At 37.6% G+C, this 16959-nt stretch overlaps 1 protein-coding gene across 6 annotated transcripts in view; it reads left to right on the forward strand.

Moving 5' to 3' along the window:
* Window positions 1-16959, forward strand: part of NAA16 (N(alpha)-acetyltransferase 16, NatA auxiliary subunit) — a 64770-nt gene that overhangs the window by 39873 nt on the left and 7938 nt on the right. For 4 of the 6 annotated variants that reach the window (XM_029936655.1, XM_029936657.1, XM_029936659.1 and 1 more), the window contains 6 exons: window positions 2599-2671; window positions 4223-4392; window positions 4751-4915; window positions 9390-9518; window positions 14819-15032; window positions 16121-16314. In XM_029936655.1, the coding sequence (XP_029792515.1) occupies window positions 2599-2671; window positions 4223-4392; window positions 4751-4915; window positions 9390-9518; window positions 14819-15032; window positions 16121-16314 (945 nt within the window). The remainder of the gene's footprint in view (window positions 1-2598; window positions 2672-4222; window positions 4393-4750; window positions 4916-9389; window positions 9519-14818; window positions 15033-16120; window positions 16315-16959) is intronic. The other 2 variants (XM_029936656.1, XM_029936658.1) reach the window with 1 other exon arrangement.

The raw sequence follows: 16959 nt of genomic DNA on the forward strand, positions 1-16959 counted from the left end.
TTTCTTTCTTTTTTTTCTGTTTTTGACTTATGCCAGTGGGATGGTCCATGACTTCATGGAGACTATACTCCATCAGTTTGTGAGGTGGGGTTCTAATTTGGATTCAGAATAAACATCATGGAATCGTACTGTCTTATAGTACGTGGAATGTGTAAAGAGGTTCCTTTTGTAGCGATACACACCAAAATCTGGTTAGGAATTTTCGACACATGGTCTGCTCTCCAGTGGCACTAGAACTATTAGTGAATTTTGGATTGTTTATAAAGAGGCCTAGGGAAAGAAAAGGAATATAATTGTCTTTCTGAAAATAAAAATGTCTAAAGTTTCAATTTTTATGAAATAATAAGGTTTCAGATCTTATTTTAATAGGTAGATCAATGAATTTGGGTAGGAAAACGTATAAATATATTAAGTAGAGATTCCCACTTTTTGCCTATCAAGGCTGCTAATAGTAATAGGCAAATCATTCATTTTAAATTTCACTAAACCTTTATTTTTTTGTAGACGTGCTAAGGATTCATAAATGGATGCAGTCACTTGCTAATTTTATATTTTCACATTTTTAGATTATTATAGATGTTTGCAAACTTGAAAAAAGAAATCATAGTTTATTTAATAATATAACTGAATAGCATTTGATGTGAGAGATCGTAATATATTACAGGACTGTGAAACCTAGGTAGTTAGGACTTCCCAGAGATTGATTGGCTGGCTTGTCCCTCTGATACCCCCCCCCCCCCCCCCCCCCCCCCCCCCCCCCCCCCCCCCCCCCCCCCCGATCAGACAGAGCAGAACTTCTTTCAGTTTCAGGAACTTATTAATTATGTTCTTTGGGCAGTCCGTTTGGAAATGTGTATGTGTAGATATGTGCCTTAATGCCACATAAGAGTGTACCAAGCCTGTCCCTCCTAAACCTTCGCTTACTGGTTTTCCTCTTGTAGAATTTCCCCTTCCTGTTGTCCCCCAAATGTGTGTGTGTGTGTGTGTGTGTGTGTGTGTGTGTGTGTGTTTAAGGCTTACCCCTCTCCAGATTTGATGCACTTAGTATATTTTCCATGCTCTGGCTGATTTAATGTGCACCACTTGGTGTTTTGAGCACTAAAAATGAGGGAAAGTTCCTTGCCCTGCTATTGTTAGTCTGTAGTCCTGCTGCACTGCCTGTGAGTCTGAGAGAATTGCCCTTTAGTTATAAATGTGCCATGTCCCGTCCACTGATGCATACAGCAAGTAGTTAGAAGCGAAATTCTGGAGCCTTATTGCTAGGGTTAAATTCTGGCTTCACTGTTGTATACTTTCAGCTTATTTTTATTTTCCTTTTGCCTATAAGATCAAGTTAATAATAGTATATACCTCATAGGGTTGTTTTGAGGATGTGAGTTACTATAAATAAAGTATCTAAAACAGTGCCATTTAGGGTTGACTATTATTATAATTATTACTTAAACATTTTTTTTAATGTTTATTTTTGAGAAACTGAGAGAGCATGAGTGGGGGAGGGGCAGAGAGAGGAGGGACACAGAATCCAAAGCAGGCTTCAGGCTCTGAACTGTCAGCACAGAGCCTGATGCGGGCCTTGGACTCATGAGCTGTGAGATCATGACCTGAGCTGAAGTTGGACGCTTAACTGACTGAGCCACCCAAGTGTCCCTATAATAATTACTTTAATTCATGTAAAGCACTTGTGACAGTACCTGGCTTCTTATTGTTGTTCCCTTGTCTGGTATGTTCCCTTTGTGTGGTGGTATTAGCAGCATCCTATGTTTTAAACCGAGAAAACTTAAAAAATTATCACTATTAAAATATTATTGGTCATATATTATTTAAAAATTTTTAATGGATTCCCTTCACTTTTAAATCTTTACTTTTTTTTTACATTCACAAGTAAGACAGTTGTATTTTCCAACTTATTCTGAACAGTTAACATCTATAGGCATTTAAAACCAATTGTATATATAAGCTGTTTTTTTTTTTTCTTTTGCCACTTCTAATTCATGTCATTTTTAGTTTGCCTCTTTAAGGGCATAGCACATTAACAGTGTGGTTTCTACTATTTCAGGACTACTTGAGGGGAGCATTGAAATGCATCACTTAATTAAAATGATCACTAAAAAGTAACGGAGTTTAAACATCTGCTGAGGAGTTTTCTTCACCTTTTCCATCAATTCACTGTGTCATCTGAGTCATTGAACTTGAGTTTTTTGTTATGAGTGGCTTTAGAAAATCTGAATATATATATTGGTTTACAACTTCACAATATGTCAGTAAGAAGCAAAAGGCAAATAAACTGTTGGCAAAAAAAAAAAGGTTTTATAGTAATTAGTTATGATTTGTCTTTTGAAAACTCAAAACTACTTACTGAGATGGGAGAGTAATGAGATCTGGTTTACTACTAATAAAGAGCAGTATATTTTCTGTGTTTTTCGTGCTTTCTCTTCACACGGTGGGGTGGGGTGGGGGGAAATGGACATGTTGGTGGTCCAGTTAACTTATAATCCTGAAATAACCTTCACATTGTTTCCAAATTTAATATGCTTCACAATAAATATAAATACTTTCAATAAGATATTTTTAAATTTTAAGACTATATTTCTTTAACAGATTTCTATAATCCAGGAACTTGTTACGAATTATGAAGCCTCCCTTAAAACATGTGACTTTTTTAGCCCTTATGGTAAGTTGAAATTGGAATTTGAATACTCATTTCAATCCATTATTAATCACTTAGAGTAAAACTAACGTATTTTATGTATGTGCTACATGATACCTATTTACTAAATAGTTTTTGTTTTTGAATTAAATGAAATTAGAAGAATACTTTCTTTTATTTATTAATTTTTGAGACAGAGAAAGTGCAGGAGTGGAAGAGAGGGGCAGAAGGAGAGAGAGAGGGAGAGAGGGAGTCAGTCTTAAGTAAGCTCCATGCTCAGTGAGGAGCCGGAGGTAAGGCTTGATCCCAGGACCTGGGATCATGACCTGAGCGGAAGTCAAGAGACAGTCAACTAACTGAGCCACCCCGATTTCCCTTGAGAAGAGCACTTACTTAATTTAAATGTTCAATATATTGTGTTTTAACATGAGTAAACACTTGAAAGGTTGAGTGGCTTGTTTAAAATCATATAGTTAGTTTATATTGAAACCTATTTTTCCTAAATTCCTACTTCTCTGTTCTTTCTACTCTTTCATTACTTTAAATTCTGTATGATTTAGGGGTGCTGGGGGGACTCATTTGGTTAAGCATCCAACTTTGGCTCACATCATGATCCCACAGTTTATGGGTTCGAGCCTGGTGTTGGGCTCTGTGCTGACAGCTCAGAGCCTGGAGCCTGCTTTGGATTCTGTGTCTCTCTCTCTGCACAACTACCCCGACCCCACTTGCACTCTGTCTCTCTCTTTTTTTTTTTAAATAAATAAACATTAAATAATTTTTTAAAAAAGGAACTTTATCAAGTATTTGTTTTCCCTGAGATATAGCTTATATAAGAGGGGCTTGTCTTTTTCCTTTATTATTTGTTTAATTTTATGCTAATTTCTGTGTTTTCAAAACTTGTTTTTTTCTGTGGTGTGGGTAAATTCTCCTTTCTACTTTTTCTACCTGATTTCATAGCTGTATCCATTTTGAAATCCATTTTGGGAGCTTGATCCTTCTTTATCTACTCTTCTGTAGCTTGAGGTTCAGGAGGGGGACTGGGATGGAGCTCAGCTGACTGTATGTGACTGCTTTTGTTACGTGGCAGGGCCAATTCCACCTTGTTAGGAGGGTATCTTCATACCCTTCACCTTGGGGTGTCCCTGACTTGGGGTTGGGCCCCAGGAAATGCAAAGCCCTGGAAGCTCTTGTCTTTGTGAGAGTCTTTCTTGCAGCGGTATTTAGGGATGTCTCTTCACCAGGCTGTTACCTCAACTTCTCCTGGGCCTGCTGCCTCGTGTTCTGAGCCTGAGGCTCATCGGGTTAGACCGATTTATGTGTTTCCCCAGCACTGTTTCTTCGGAGTGAGGTAGAGGTTAGAAGTCTGGAAACCAGTATCTTGTTTCTCTGCCTGGCTGCTATTTTTTGAACTTTATGGCATGAAGTCCTACCTCTCTCTGTTGACATTGGTCACTTTTCTGGGTTTTTACTGCTATTCTTATAATTATTAATTTCATCATGCACTATGGGAGAGAAAGTATGTGATTTGCTTTACTTTGCGTTCTTTATAATAATTTTATATATGTTCGATTGCAGAACACGGAGAGAAGGAACCCCCGACAACACTGCTCTGGGTCCAGTATTTCTTGGCACAGCATTTTGATAAACTTGGGCATTATTCTTTAGCTTTGGATTACATTAATGCTGCAATCGCTGGGACTCCCACTCTAATAGAATTATTCTATATGAAGGCAAAAATTTACAAGGTAAAATCCTAGTCATGTTTTTTAAATAGATGAAGAATTTGGCTACTTCAAGAATGCTTGGAGTTTTTTCCGTATAGAAATAACTTCTGGTACCCTGATAATCTATTTCCAATACTCTAATAATCCTGGGGAGTTTTGTGTTACATAGTTGTATAAACGGTGTATAATCAGTGTTAATTACTTGAATCATCTCTTAGTAAATGTGAATTACAATTTCTCTAAAGATTTCTAGATCAGTTTGACAGAAATGATACCAGATTTCTAGTTTGTCTTTATAAACTTTTTCTATTTATATTCACCCATATTCTTTTAGTGACAAATACTGTGATTTCTTTAATAGTGCTTTCATTTCTTAAAGCATATAGGTAATCTCAGAGAAGCTGTCAAGTGGATGGATGAGGCACAGTCTTTGGACACAGCTGATAGATTCATCAATTCCAAATGTGCAAAATACATGCTTCGAGCAAACATGATCAAAGAAGCAGAGGAAATGTGTTCCAAGTTCACAAGGGTAGGAAATACCGTACGTGAGCGTGTACTTTTCTGAGTTAATACAATTAAGTGTGTGAAGTTTGCCACTAACGTTCATAAGGATTCATTTTTGCTGTTATTTTTATTAATCCCATCTGGATCATGTCCTAGGATGGCTTCTTCCTGTGGTTCAGTGTGTGTGTGCATGTGTTTCTCATGGGGGACACTTGCAAGACAATAGTAGGAGCACAGTATGTTTATACAAAAATAAGTAATATGGCAGACTTCAGTGCTTATGTGTAACATTCAATTTACAACTCTTTTGTCCCTTTAGTAATTTGTGGCTGCTTTTTATTTCTCTTTTACAGGTTCTTTGGAATTGCTCTAGAGTTCTTTCTGTGTAGAACCAACCTCTTCTGGCTATAATTTCTGACATTGTAGAACTTAAGTTCTCCAAAATTGTTGGGCTAAACATCTGTTTCTTTCCTGTCCTTCCTTCCCCATCCGTACATATCTTTTTCTACATGAACTTTCTATCTCATTATGAAAATAGTAAGTTTATGGTTCAGAATATATGTAGTAAGAGCAGAAAAGTAAGCCAGAAACAGACATGTATTTGGAAAGTTGGTATAGGGCCACAGGTGCTTTCAGAATCAGAGATGAAAAAACATTGTTGGCACAGTTAGTTATTTGTATTGACAGAAATAAAATGACATTCTTCTCCTGCACACAAATCAATTCCAGCTTGATTAAAGTATTAAAATTTACCTGTAGAGTTTGAGGTTCGAAGCATTTAAGAAACTAAAAACACGTAAGTATAAGGGTAAAATTGATATATTCGACCATATTAAAATGAAAGTTTACATCTAACAAGAATAAGTATAAGCAAAATGAGAAGATAGACCATAGAATTGGAGAAAATATTTCCAAACCATATGGTAGAATAAGAATTTATAGGGGTGCCTGGGTGGCTCAGTCAGTTGGGTGTCCGACTTTGGCTCAGATCATGATCTCATAGTTCATGGATTTGAGCCCCATGTAGGGCTCTGTGCTGACAGCTCGAGCCTGGAGCTGCTTTGGATTCTGTGTCTCCCTTTCTCTCTGTCTCTGCTTGTGTTCTCTCTGTCAAAAATAAACAAACAAAAATTTAAAACAAAAAGAATTTATAAAGAACTCTACAAAGAATTCCCTGAAATAGTTATTTAATACACACTGAATGTGACATTGAGACATAAAAGGAAACCATGTTTCCAAGCTTAGTTTACAAGTTTTAATTAAGATACCCTGGAATAAATAATTTTTACCCCCGAGTACACATTATGCACATTTTACGTCTGACTACACACTGGAGGGCCTTAGTGCTGGTGTCTGTGAGTGATTTAGGATGAAAGTACGTTGCCCCTTTGCTCTGTGATACTACTGTTTTCCTCCTGCAGCCCGTGTTAACTAGATCTGCTTATGTTTGGGTGTTTGTCAAGACTTCTTATAATTTAGTGGTCACAGAATAGCTTGAATTTTATTGTGAAAATTTAACTACTGACAGGAATGTCATAGAAACAAAAATACACACACTAAACCTCAGTAAGAGAAAGACGAGATGAGAGAAGCATGGGCAAAGGATGTGAATAGTCAGCTCACACAAGTGGAAAATGGAATGGCCCAAAAAGATGTTTTCATTAGTAATCAGGGAAACAATAAGATCTCATTTCATACCGTCAAAGTGGCATAAATGTTAGTAGGTACTGACAAATAATATGTCCTATTTATCATATATACACATATCTCATATGTATACATATGTATCATATGCAGCGAACCCTTAGAGTACATATAACTGGTTCTGCGAGTGTTCTACAGGACGAGCACGCATTTCTAATGAATTTTAACTTGATAAATGAGCAGTGTCTTGGAATACACATAGTACTTGACGCCGAACATCATATGATCACAACTGAGGACTTCTTGAAAGTCCCTTTGATTCTTGAAAGTCCAGGCTTCGTTAAAGCCATTTGTTGTCTCTCTCTCATCATAAAAATGGCTTTTTCATCTGAACCTGCCTGAGTTCTCCTTTCTCATATTTAGAGTAATAATAATTTATATACCATTTGTAAGGGGAAATAGAAAGTAGCTTTAATAATTATTAAGCACTGAGCTAAGTATATTATATACATAGTTTCATTTAATCTTATGAGTCCTCTGATACCATTACTCCCATGTTCTAGTTAGAAAATCTTTAGAGAGGTCAGGTACTGTGCCCATTGGAGATCACCCAGCTAGTCATTCCTTTTGGAGCCAGCTTTCTAGCTTGGGGGTCTCTGACATAAAGCCCATGTTTTAGAATGGTAATAGGAGCAGAAACTGCAGTGACTAGTTTCTGAAATTCACATGCCACAAGATCAGTAGATGCCAAGTGATAGATGTGATGTGGGGGGGAAAGAAATGGCAAGAGTGATGGGTAGTAGGAGAAAGAAAACTAAAATGAGCAAAATCGTGTTGGTGTTTATGTTCACCTAGCACTGATTCATGTGTTTGTCTGACGTTTTACAGCATGGCAGGTGAGACTCTGAAGGGGTCACATAGTACATAGTGCTGGGGTTCAAACTCTTCGATGCCCTTTGCTCTGCGGCACACATTTGAAGATGGGAGGAGGTACAGGAGTAGACGTAGAAGCAGGTGGTGTTTGTGCAGGAGAGCACCGCCTGGAAGGCCAAAGCAGAGATCAGAAGGAAAGTGCAATTAAAACAAATATACGGAGGTGCCTGGGTGGCCCAGTTGGTTGAGCTTCTGACTTCGGCTCAGGTCATGATCTCATGGTTCGTGAGTTCAAGCCCTACATCCAGCTCGCCTGTCAGCACAGAGCCCACTTTGGATCCTCTGTCCCCCTCTCTGTGCCCCTCCCCCACCTTGTGATTTCCCCAAAATAAATATTTTAAAAAAGTAAAACGAATATACAAAACGTCTTAACTTCATCAAGTCCAGTGATTTTAAAAACCAACCCACCCACCTGAGCACGAGCCACAGAGAACCAGGATGTGTCTGAAAAGGCACCACAGAATGAAGGAGAAGGAGAATGGTTGGCTGTTTGAGTCCTTAAACCCTGTGGCCCAGCTGGCCTGTCAGAATTGCCTCCGGTCATTCACTGCGGATGCAGAGCGGGTTCTGTTCAGCCACCCTTGTTCCTGGGCCAGACGGGCCCAGAATGCACAGTGGATAGCTCAGGGGGTGAAACTGCTAACTCGAATAATCAGCTCATGTCTGATTAGAAGTGGTTCATCTGATCACTAGTAAGTGAGTGGAGGGTGCATATTTCCTTCTTGCAGACTTTTCAGTTTTTTAGAACCTTTGTCCAAAGTTGCTGATGCAAGCTGGACAGTTCTAGTTGGTAAAGATTTTGAAATGAAAAGTAAGTAATATAGATTTCTTATAAAAATATGTAGTCACCAAAAAGTTGAAAATTTATACAACCATAAGGAAGAAATAACATATACCCATAATTTCACTGACCGAGAAATAACCAGTTTTTGCACTTTAAATGAGAATACTGAAATTGGAACTGGTCACCAAAAAATGGGTGTGAAAAAGAACTGAAGACTGAAGTTATTTATGAAGATGTATCTTTGCCATTTTTCCCTGGGGTCACATAAAATATTTGAAGTAACTCTTCTAAATCGTGGAAGAACTCCAGTGGCCCTCCATTTAAACTAGGTATGTTAGGTATTACAGTCTTCTCAGAATTCTCATTGAACCCGTTAACAAATATTCTTTTTATTTATTTTTTATTATATTTTGAGAGAGAGAGAGACATGGAGGAAGTATAGGGGAGGGGCAGAGGGACAGGGAGAGAATTAAGCAGATTCCATGCCCAGCTCAGAGGCTGACACAGAGATGAATTTCACAACTGCAGGATCATGATCTGAGCTGAAGTCAGGAGTCTGACACTTAACTGACTGAGCCACCTACATGCCCCTAAGTTAACAGATACTCTTTACAAATTTCCTTATTTGGCTTTGTCAGCTTAACACAAATGAGAGGAGTTGCTGTGGAACAGGAAGCATAAAGGAAGGACACGAAGGAAGTGCTAGCTGATAGCCTGAGGTTGATGGAGGGGACCTGGAAACTGTAAAGGAGCCCCAGGCCTAACAGAGTCAGCAGTAACGGGTGTATATCATAATGAATCTTACTTGGGGGAGGTTAAGCAGTGGTGACTTAAAAAGAAGAAAATAAGCAAAGCTTCCTATGGATTACTGTTAAATATTTTAAATAAAAGTTTGGTGTTCAAAAACGTGTTCAAAAAGTAATCTGGAGTCTCTTCCGGGTAGGGTGTTGAATACCCCAACAGAACTGGGTAAATAAGACGTTATGTAACTTTGAATTGGTAGGAGCCTTTGGAAGAACCTTGAGCTATTTATCTATTGCTGCGTATTGTCGTCATAATACTTGCAGCCACAGTTGTAAAAGAGAAAATGAGGTCTTTAGGATCTCTTTTAATTGTTTGCTTCCTACATTTATGAATGGTTCCATTTCAGGAAGGAACATCTGCCATGGAAAATCTAAATGAGATGCAGTGCATGTGGTTTCAGACAGAATGCATTTCAGCTTACCAGCGTTTGGGGCGATACGGGGATGCCTTGAAGAAATGCCATGAAGTAGAAAGGGTAAGTTGTAGAACTTGGACTTTATTTTTCTCCTATAAGGTGATGAAAAAAGCAGTTTGCTTTCTACACGGGATCATCTACCTGTTCTAACTGCTTTGGAAACTTCATTGTGAAAAACATTCTTGATCTTTAGCCTTTCAAACATTTAGAAGTTGTGAATAAGTGATTGCTTTGTATTGATCCTCAAATGGTTATGATTGCGACAAGTCTATGTAATTTGGTCTGACGGAAGAAGCAAAAGATGAATTTATCAAGCCATTATTGCTATTATTAACATATATCCAAAAATTTGTGTCTCCTAATCCGGCCACGATTTGATCTCCTCACTAGCCCAGAAGGACACACAAGCTGATGGCCTCCTCTTTCCCCTTCATATCAGGATCTGCTCTGGAGCCAGCCTCTCTCCAGTTTGTCTTCCCAGGATATTTGTTTTCACGTCCGATACTTTGTACAGCAATCTGTGGCTGGTCTGCAGGCTTATTTTATTACTTGCTTTTAGGATTATGTGTGATGTGCCCTAGTGAGGGGACTTTTCTTTTCCTTTGTGTGAATTTTGTTTTCCTGTTCTTTGTCATCTCTGAAGCACTCTCCTTCCAAATGGACAACAGGAGGAAAAGAGCCACAAAAGCACCCCTGAGGCAGTCCTCAGCAGCCCTCAGTTGTGGGGTCAATCGGCAGCACTGTTCCCATGCTGACGCAGTATAAAACCACAGGCGTCGTAGTCAGGTGAGCCTGATGTCTGCATTCCGGCAGTCACTTTGGCCTTTTTCCCCCATGTGAAACTTTCAAGGTTACCCAAAAGAAAGCCTGAATCTCAGGGGGTGGCTTTTGCTGGGAACTGGAGCTAGGATTATACGTGATCCCTTTTGGAAGTAACCTAGTTTTTTGTTTCTGTTTTTGTTTGGTTTCTTTGCTTCTTTCTTTTTGAGCCTGGGCTTGCTGGCTATATATCTGGGGGGAAATCCTTATCTTCTCCTTGAAAAATACAAAGCCCTCAGATGATATGTGAAATACTTAGGCAATATCCAAACGTTCTAATTTAAACCTGGCTCTTCTTTCTGTGGTAGAACCATAGATCACCTGTTTGTTTCAATACTCCTTAGATGACCAGCACTTTAAAAGCATTCTTGTTGTTACTAAGGAAAGATACATTCTTACCACCCAGGGCGTTCTCAGGGAGCAGTCCATTGTTTCCTGAATGAAGAAGCTGGTAGGCACTTACAGATCAGCAATTCCAGCAAGGGCATGGCTAGAGATTTACCAGATTTTCTGTGAGAGTGAAATTTGCACATCCTTAGGGACCTTAGGGTCCTTATAACTATGAGGGTCTCTAGCTTCAGTCCCACTGCTCCTAACATCATGACTATAGTTCTCTTGATGGTATTTCTTGAGGATTGTTAGAATATGATTAATAGCTATTCCATTACTAAGTTTCATTTAGATTATGCTCGCCCTTAAATTTTTAGCGATTTTGGCTGAGTAACATGAAATAAAAGTCTGTAATATCAGATAAACTGTGTCTCGTTCAAGAAATAGGATTTGACCAGTAGAGAGCATTTTTGAAGAAAAAAAAATTATAAAACCATTGACCATCAGAGATAAAATATGCAGAAACTGTCACCCTCTGCTCATGTTACATAATCATTGCTAGAAACTTTACTGTTTTTATTTCGGATTTGTTGGTGCTTGAGGCCAGAAAGAACCAGACACAGATAAATGAGGAAAGAGCCTATTCGTATTGCCAGTTGTAAGCTAGTTTTTTATAGTGAGTAATTCATAGTAAAAGAAAGATTAACTCTTTTAGTGGCTAAATAGAGAAATGTGAGTACCTAGTACAAATAGGGTGATTAAATATTTGCTGATTAATGCTAAATTAATAATGCTATTAATTTCATTTCTAATAAAATTAACATAGTCTAAAAGAATTATTCATGATATAATTTGCAAGGATTTAAGAGTAATTACAGAATTCAGTGATTTATTATAAGTATCTTCATGAGTTACCTTTGTACCTGGATTTGAAATATTTTAGTTAAAGAAATTAGCACCTTTCAAAAGTGAAACTTCGCCGTTAACCTTCACCTTCAGTGAATACAGATTTAAGTTCAAATAAGGGCTAGGCCTTTCTTCTGCCTTCAAGAACTCATTCAAGAATGCTCTCGGTGAAAGCAGTTTCAGCCAGGACATGTATTGCTGTCAGCTCTTAGTGAAGTGCATTTGTAATGTTAGAATTTTTTTTGCTTTCATTTTGCAGCTCTCATAGGATTTTAGGATTGTATGTAAAGGTTATGAACCTGATGTTTAGAACTTGAATATTTAAAAAAAAAAAACCTATCTTTAAGATACAAGATATAAACTTGTGTTCAGAATAATTTTAAACTATTTTAGATTTCAAGAATTTCTTTTCCTTTTGTTCCAGGTGATTAGTTTCTCATTTTAGTGTGCTGATTTATGTCTGAAATGGATCAGTAATACATATTTCTAAAGCTTTATGATAAGACAAACTAGGATTTCTGATAGATCAGAATGTAGGCAGTTCATAACTTTATCTTCTAACGTATCTTAATCTTTATCCAGTTGACGTGTGCTTTATAGTAACAGATTTTCTATAATGGGTGTAGAGTTGCTTACTACCCTAAGTTTGTCTACCTATTATTATTTTTTTAGGTCAGAAGTTTTTGTTGCCTTTCTGTATATGAGCTGTTGTTGAGCTCCTCTAGGGTAAGGGGGTTGGGGAATCTGGGTGAGAAGAGAGGGACTGACGGAGAGTTCCTAAAGGAAACCGTGCTCTTAGGCCACAAATAGCATTTCTTTATTCTCTGCTGACTTGTCTTACTTTGATTCAGGCTTAATTTTGACAAATTAAGCAATTTCTGCTACCTCCACAAGAACTAGTAATTTATGATGAGGGGAAAATTGAGTTAAGAGCCTGAGCTGTATAGTAGAATTTGGGTACCTGGTCTCTGTGGGAAGCTGATAAGTGATCATTTTGTGCTAACGTCTAGGGAAGCTAACTTCACCAGTTTGTGTCATCTAGCTTATTTTTGTTTTATCAATCTAGAGACTTAAAAAATCACCCCAAGATAGTGTAAGGAAGATCTTTGTGGTGATGGAATAGTTCTCTGTCTTGATTGTGATGGTGGTTACACAAATCTATCCATGTGATAAAATCACGTAGAACTGTAATCCCATATTGTACTAATGTCAAGTTTTTGATTTTTTTCTCACACTATAATTATGTAGGATATAACTCTTAGGAGGAAATTGAGAGACGAGTGTATAGGATATCTCTGCACTACCTTTGTAACTTTCTGGGTGTCTGTACTTGAAAACAGAAAGTTTAAGAAAAAAGAAAATCAAGCTAAGATTATTTAATTGTTTTTTTAGTAGGATTCTTTAATACAGTATTTCTTCCCAAAGCAAAATTATTTTGTTAGTATCCTACTGTTTCTAATGAACTCTGGCCATATCCTGTCCACCACTGTGAGCTTGCTATAGAGTGATCAACCTCCAGGTTTGCCTGGAGCAGAGCGGGTTCTCAGGACACAGGGCTTTCTTCGGAAAAACTGAGAAAGACCCAGGCAAGCCGGGATAAGTTGGTTACCCTATATATGGAAGACTAACTGGAGAGAGGCAGCCTGTGGGCTGTTACTGATAAAGAGGCGGCTTAAATGTTTGTGGTTCTCTACTGCTCCCTCTAAGACCTGACCTAGAATATATGTCTACTAAAGCTGCTAGAATATCTCTTGAAACTTGTGTCTGCCTTTTTACACATAAATGTTTTCTTAACTTAAAGGTCCTGTAATCTCTTAGATGTTATCATCTCATTATGTATTCCATGATTTGGGGCACTGCCATTTTTCCTCAGTTGTACTGAATTTTAAGATACGGTGCTAGACATAACTTGATTTATGTTAACCATGAACAGCTTTATGAAACCTGTAATCCTTTGATAGAAAAACAAGTTTATGTTGATACTTATGAATTGATTTGTCTTATTGATGGGAGGAATGCCATTTTCAAATATAACCCATTAAAGCATGCTTCTTGAAATTATGAACTAATGTTGAATGTTTATTTTTTCCCCTCCACACTGTGTACTTTTATACTTCTTAGACTTTTTCCCTTAAAGTCTCAGATACTTAATGTCATTCTGCATATAGTGTATTTCTAGTTACGAACACAACTAAAATTATGAGATGATGTGGACAGTTACTAATGTGTCTTCTGCACATTGAGTTAGTACTTAGGCCCCTAGACAGAGGGGAGATGAAGTAGTAGAAGAGCCTAAGTTGGAGTCGTGTATTGAATCATTCATTTTTCTATATATTTTTGGAGAAGCTAAAATAGGGTAAAAGAAAGAAGATGGAGGTAGAGATGCTTCTAGGAAAGAAAACAAAAGTATAAATTGTTTTGAAGTGGGAGGTGTTAATTAATCATCTCCTTGTCATGTAAGGAACTAGTTCTTTAACTTTTTGGGCCATGGATCCTTTGGGAATTGAATGAAAGCCTTGAATTCTCTCCTTAGGACAATGTTGTTATGCATATTAATGCATAGTTTATACATAGACTCCAGTTTAGGAACTGTTGCTAAAGTGGAATGTTGGTAGATTAATGGGAATTTATTGAATGAGAAAATAAAAACAAATGCTCTGTTTTTAAAATATCTTATTTGATCACTTAACCTTATGAAACTGGCTATGTAGATTTCTCTATTCCTAATTTAAATAATTGAAGCTGTAGGAAACTAGGAGGTCACATGCCTGATGAGCATTTTCTCTCCTGAGTTGGCAAAAACTGTGCTTATGGAATGTTAGGCCCTGTGCCAGGCAGCAGGGACAGAGATGATGGGCTTGTCCTCGAAGAGCTTACTGTTGAGTAGAACAGTCTAATTTTTAAACATTTAATGTGAACCTGTATGTATTTGACCTTCATTCAGAGCTCTGCTTAACTCTGCCATGCTCATTTTTGGGGAATACAGAGGAGAAAGATTTCATTAAAACAAAAATATCAGTATGTACTGATTTCGAGGTTTAAAAAAATCTGACCGTCTGACTTATTACACAGAAACTGAGTGTCATCACAAAACATGATTTATAGGGAATGGCTAAGTAACAGAAACTTAAATTGAATGCAAAGAATAATTTGATGTCCTTTGTAGTGTTGAACAGTGGACAGTGGAGAGGGCAACTAAGTGAAATTGTTAAATTGTAGTTGGGGCTTTATATGATTTTCTTTTAAAAATAGACATTATTGACATATATAAGGGATAATTTTGTGTGTGTGTGTTTTTTTTGAAGCATTTTTTTGAGATAACCGATGATCAATTTGACTTTCATACATACTGCATGAGAAAGATGACCCTTCGTGCCTATGTTGACCTTTTGAGATTAGAAGATATTCTCAGAAGACATGCCTTCTATTTCAAGGCTGCTAGATCAGCGATTGAAATATACTTGAAATTGTATGATAACCCCTTAACCGGTGAAAACAAACAACAAGAAATAAATTCAGGTAACTGAAAATAAATTACATCCTTGGTGTAAAAGGATGGAAAAGAACACTAAATTTCAGAATGTCCTTAGCACGAACAACACCTAGAAAAGCATTTTGTCAGATGGATGTGAAGAAGGCATCTGTAGCCTGTATACCCCAGAACAGTGCAGGGGATGGGGGAGCTTAGACAAAGTCAGCAGGATCATGTTCTGTAGCTGATAATTCTAAATAGCCCTAATGGATGACTTGTGGTCCTTTTTATTTTGTTTTTATTGTTTTTTAATTTTTTAAAGATTTTATTTTTTTAAAGTAATGTCTACTTCCAGTATGGGGCTGGAACTCACAAGCCTGAGAGCAAGAGTTGCACACTCCATCGCCTGAGCCAGCGAGGTGCCTTGCAATCAGTTTTACTTTTATCTTCAGTAAGGCCAATTAGCAAAAAAGAGAAATGTCTGTGGGCTAGGTTCTTTTTTTCCTTTTTCTTTTTTTTTTCCTTTTTAAAAAAATTTTAAGTGAAAATAGCTTTGAGCCCTTTTGGGAGAAATATATGTTCTTACAACTTGTGGTGCCTAATTGATTGAAAATAATACTGCCAATGAGGATATCTGTACAGGTTTTTATTCACTAGAATGTTAGTATCCACAGATACTTGAGAGACAGGAGCATGGAGGCAAATTTCTGATCAGATCACAATTCTGTGTATATGCATCGTCTCTCCTGTCTTTGATATATTTCAAGAAGGTCGCTGGTGTCATCTTCCTCACTGTGTGCAGATTGGGACTTGAGACTCAGCGATATGAAGTGACTTATCTAAAGTCGTGTATCATGTTGGAGGCAGAAATGGTTTATAATTGGTTAATTTTATTTTATTATTATTTATTTTTATTATTTTTTTAAGAATTCGTTCATTTTAGTCGATGCAGTGTTTGCCAGTTGCCTTTGTGTGTCAGGTGTGTGCTAGGTGGTGGGATTTCTGAAAAACCTCTGTATCATTGCCTCTTCCCCCTTTTCCCTTCTAAAAGATGTACTAATACTGCATATTGCAGAAGACTGTGAGCAAAATGGAAACATTAACTTAGAATTTGTATTCATTTGGATATTTGTAGAAAACCTGTCAGCCAAAGAGTTGAAGAAAATGCTTAGCAAGCAGAGAAGAGCTCAGAAAAAGGCTAAACTGGAAGAAGAGAGAAAGCATGCGGAAAGGGAACGTCAACAAAAAAATCAAAAGAAAAAAAGAGATGATGAAGAAGAAGAAGCCAGTGGTCTCAAAGAAGAACTTATACCTGAAAAATTAGAAAGGGTGAGATACACTTACTGTCTTTATTTGGTAGAATTTATGTTACATGGTTCTGTTCTGGTCACAGATGTGTTTTAATTACATCTATGGATCAGAAGTCATTTGTAATATTTCAGGGTCATTATGATACTAGTCAATTAGTTTTGAGTGATAATATGCAAATTTTCATTAATGCAAATTATACATGGAATTGTAGTTGTGGTAGGCCGCATAATGGCCCTTTAACTCTCTCCACATTCTAGTCCCTGGAATTTGGGAATATGTTCCATTACGTGGCAAAGAGGAATAAAGGTAGCAGATGGAATTTATGATTGTAATTAGCTGGTCTTCAAATAAGAAGATTAGCCCGGATTATCTGGTGAGCCCATGGAGTCACTGTGGTCTCTAGAGTAGAGGCAGACGGGAGAGGGCTTGGGTCCTGTGAGGAGGCTCAGCCTATTCCTGGCTTTGAAGAGGGAATGAGGGAACCACAAATGGAGCTGCAAAGACCTTGAAACATACCCTCTCTTCGAAACTCCACAAGGGATGTGGTCCTGCTGGCCCCTGGTTTTTAAGCCCAGTTAGACCAGTGTTGGATTTCCAACCTACAGAACTGCACGATGGTAGATAGGTGTTGTTTTCTGAACACTGAATTTTTGGTAATTTGTT

This window comes from Suricata suricatta, chromosome 4 (assembly GCF_006229205.1).
Source record: "Suricata suricatta isolate VVHF042 chromosome 4, meerkat_22Aug2017_6uvM2_HiC, whole genome shotgun sequence".
In the NCBI taxonomy this organism is placed as follows: Eukaryota; Metazoa; Chordata; class Mammalia; order Carnivora; family Herpestidae; genus Suricata; species Suricata suricatta.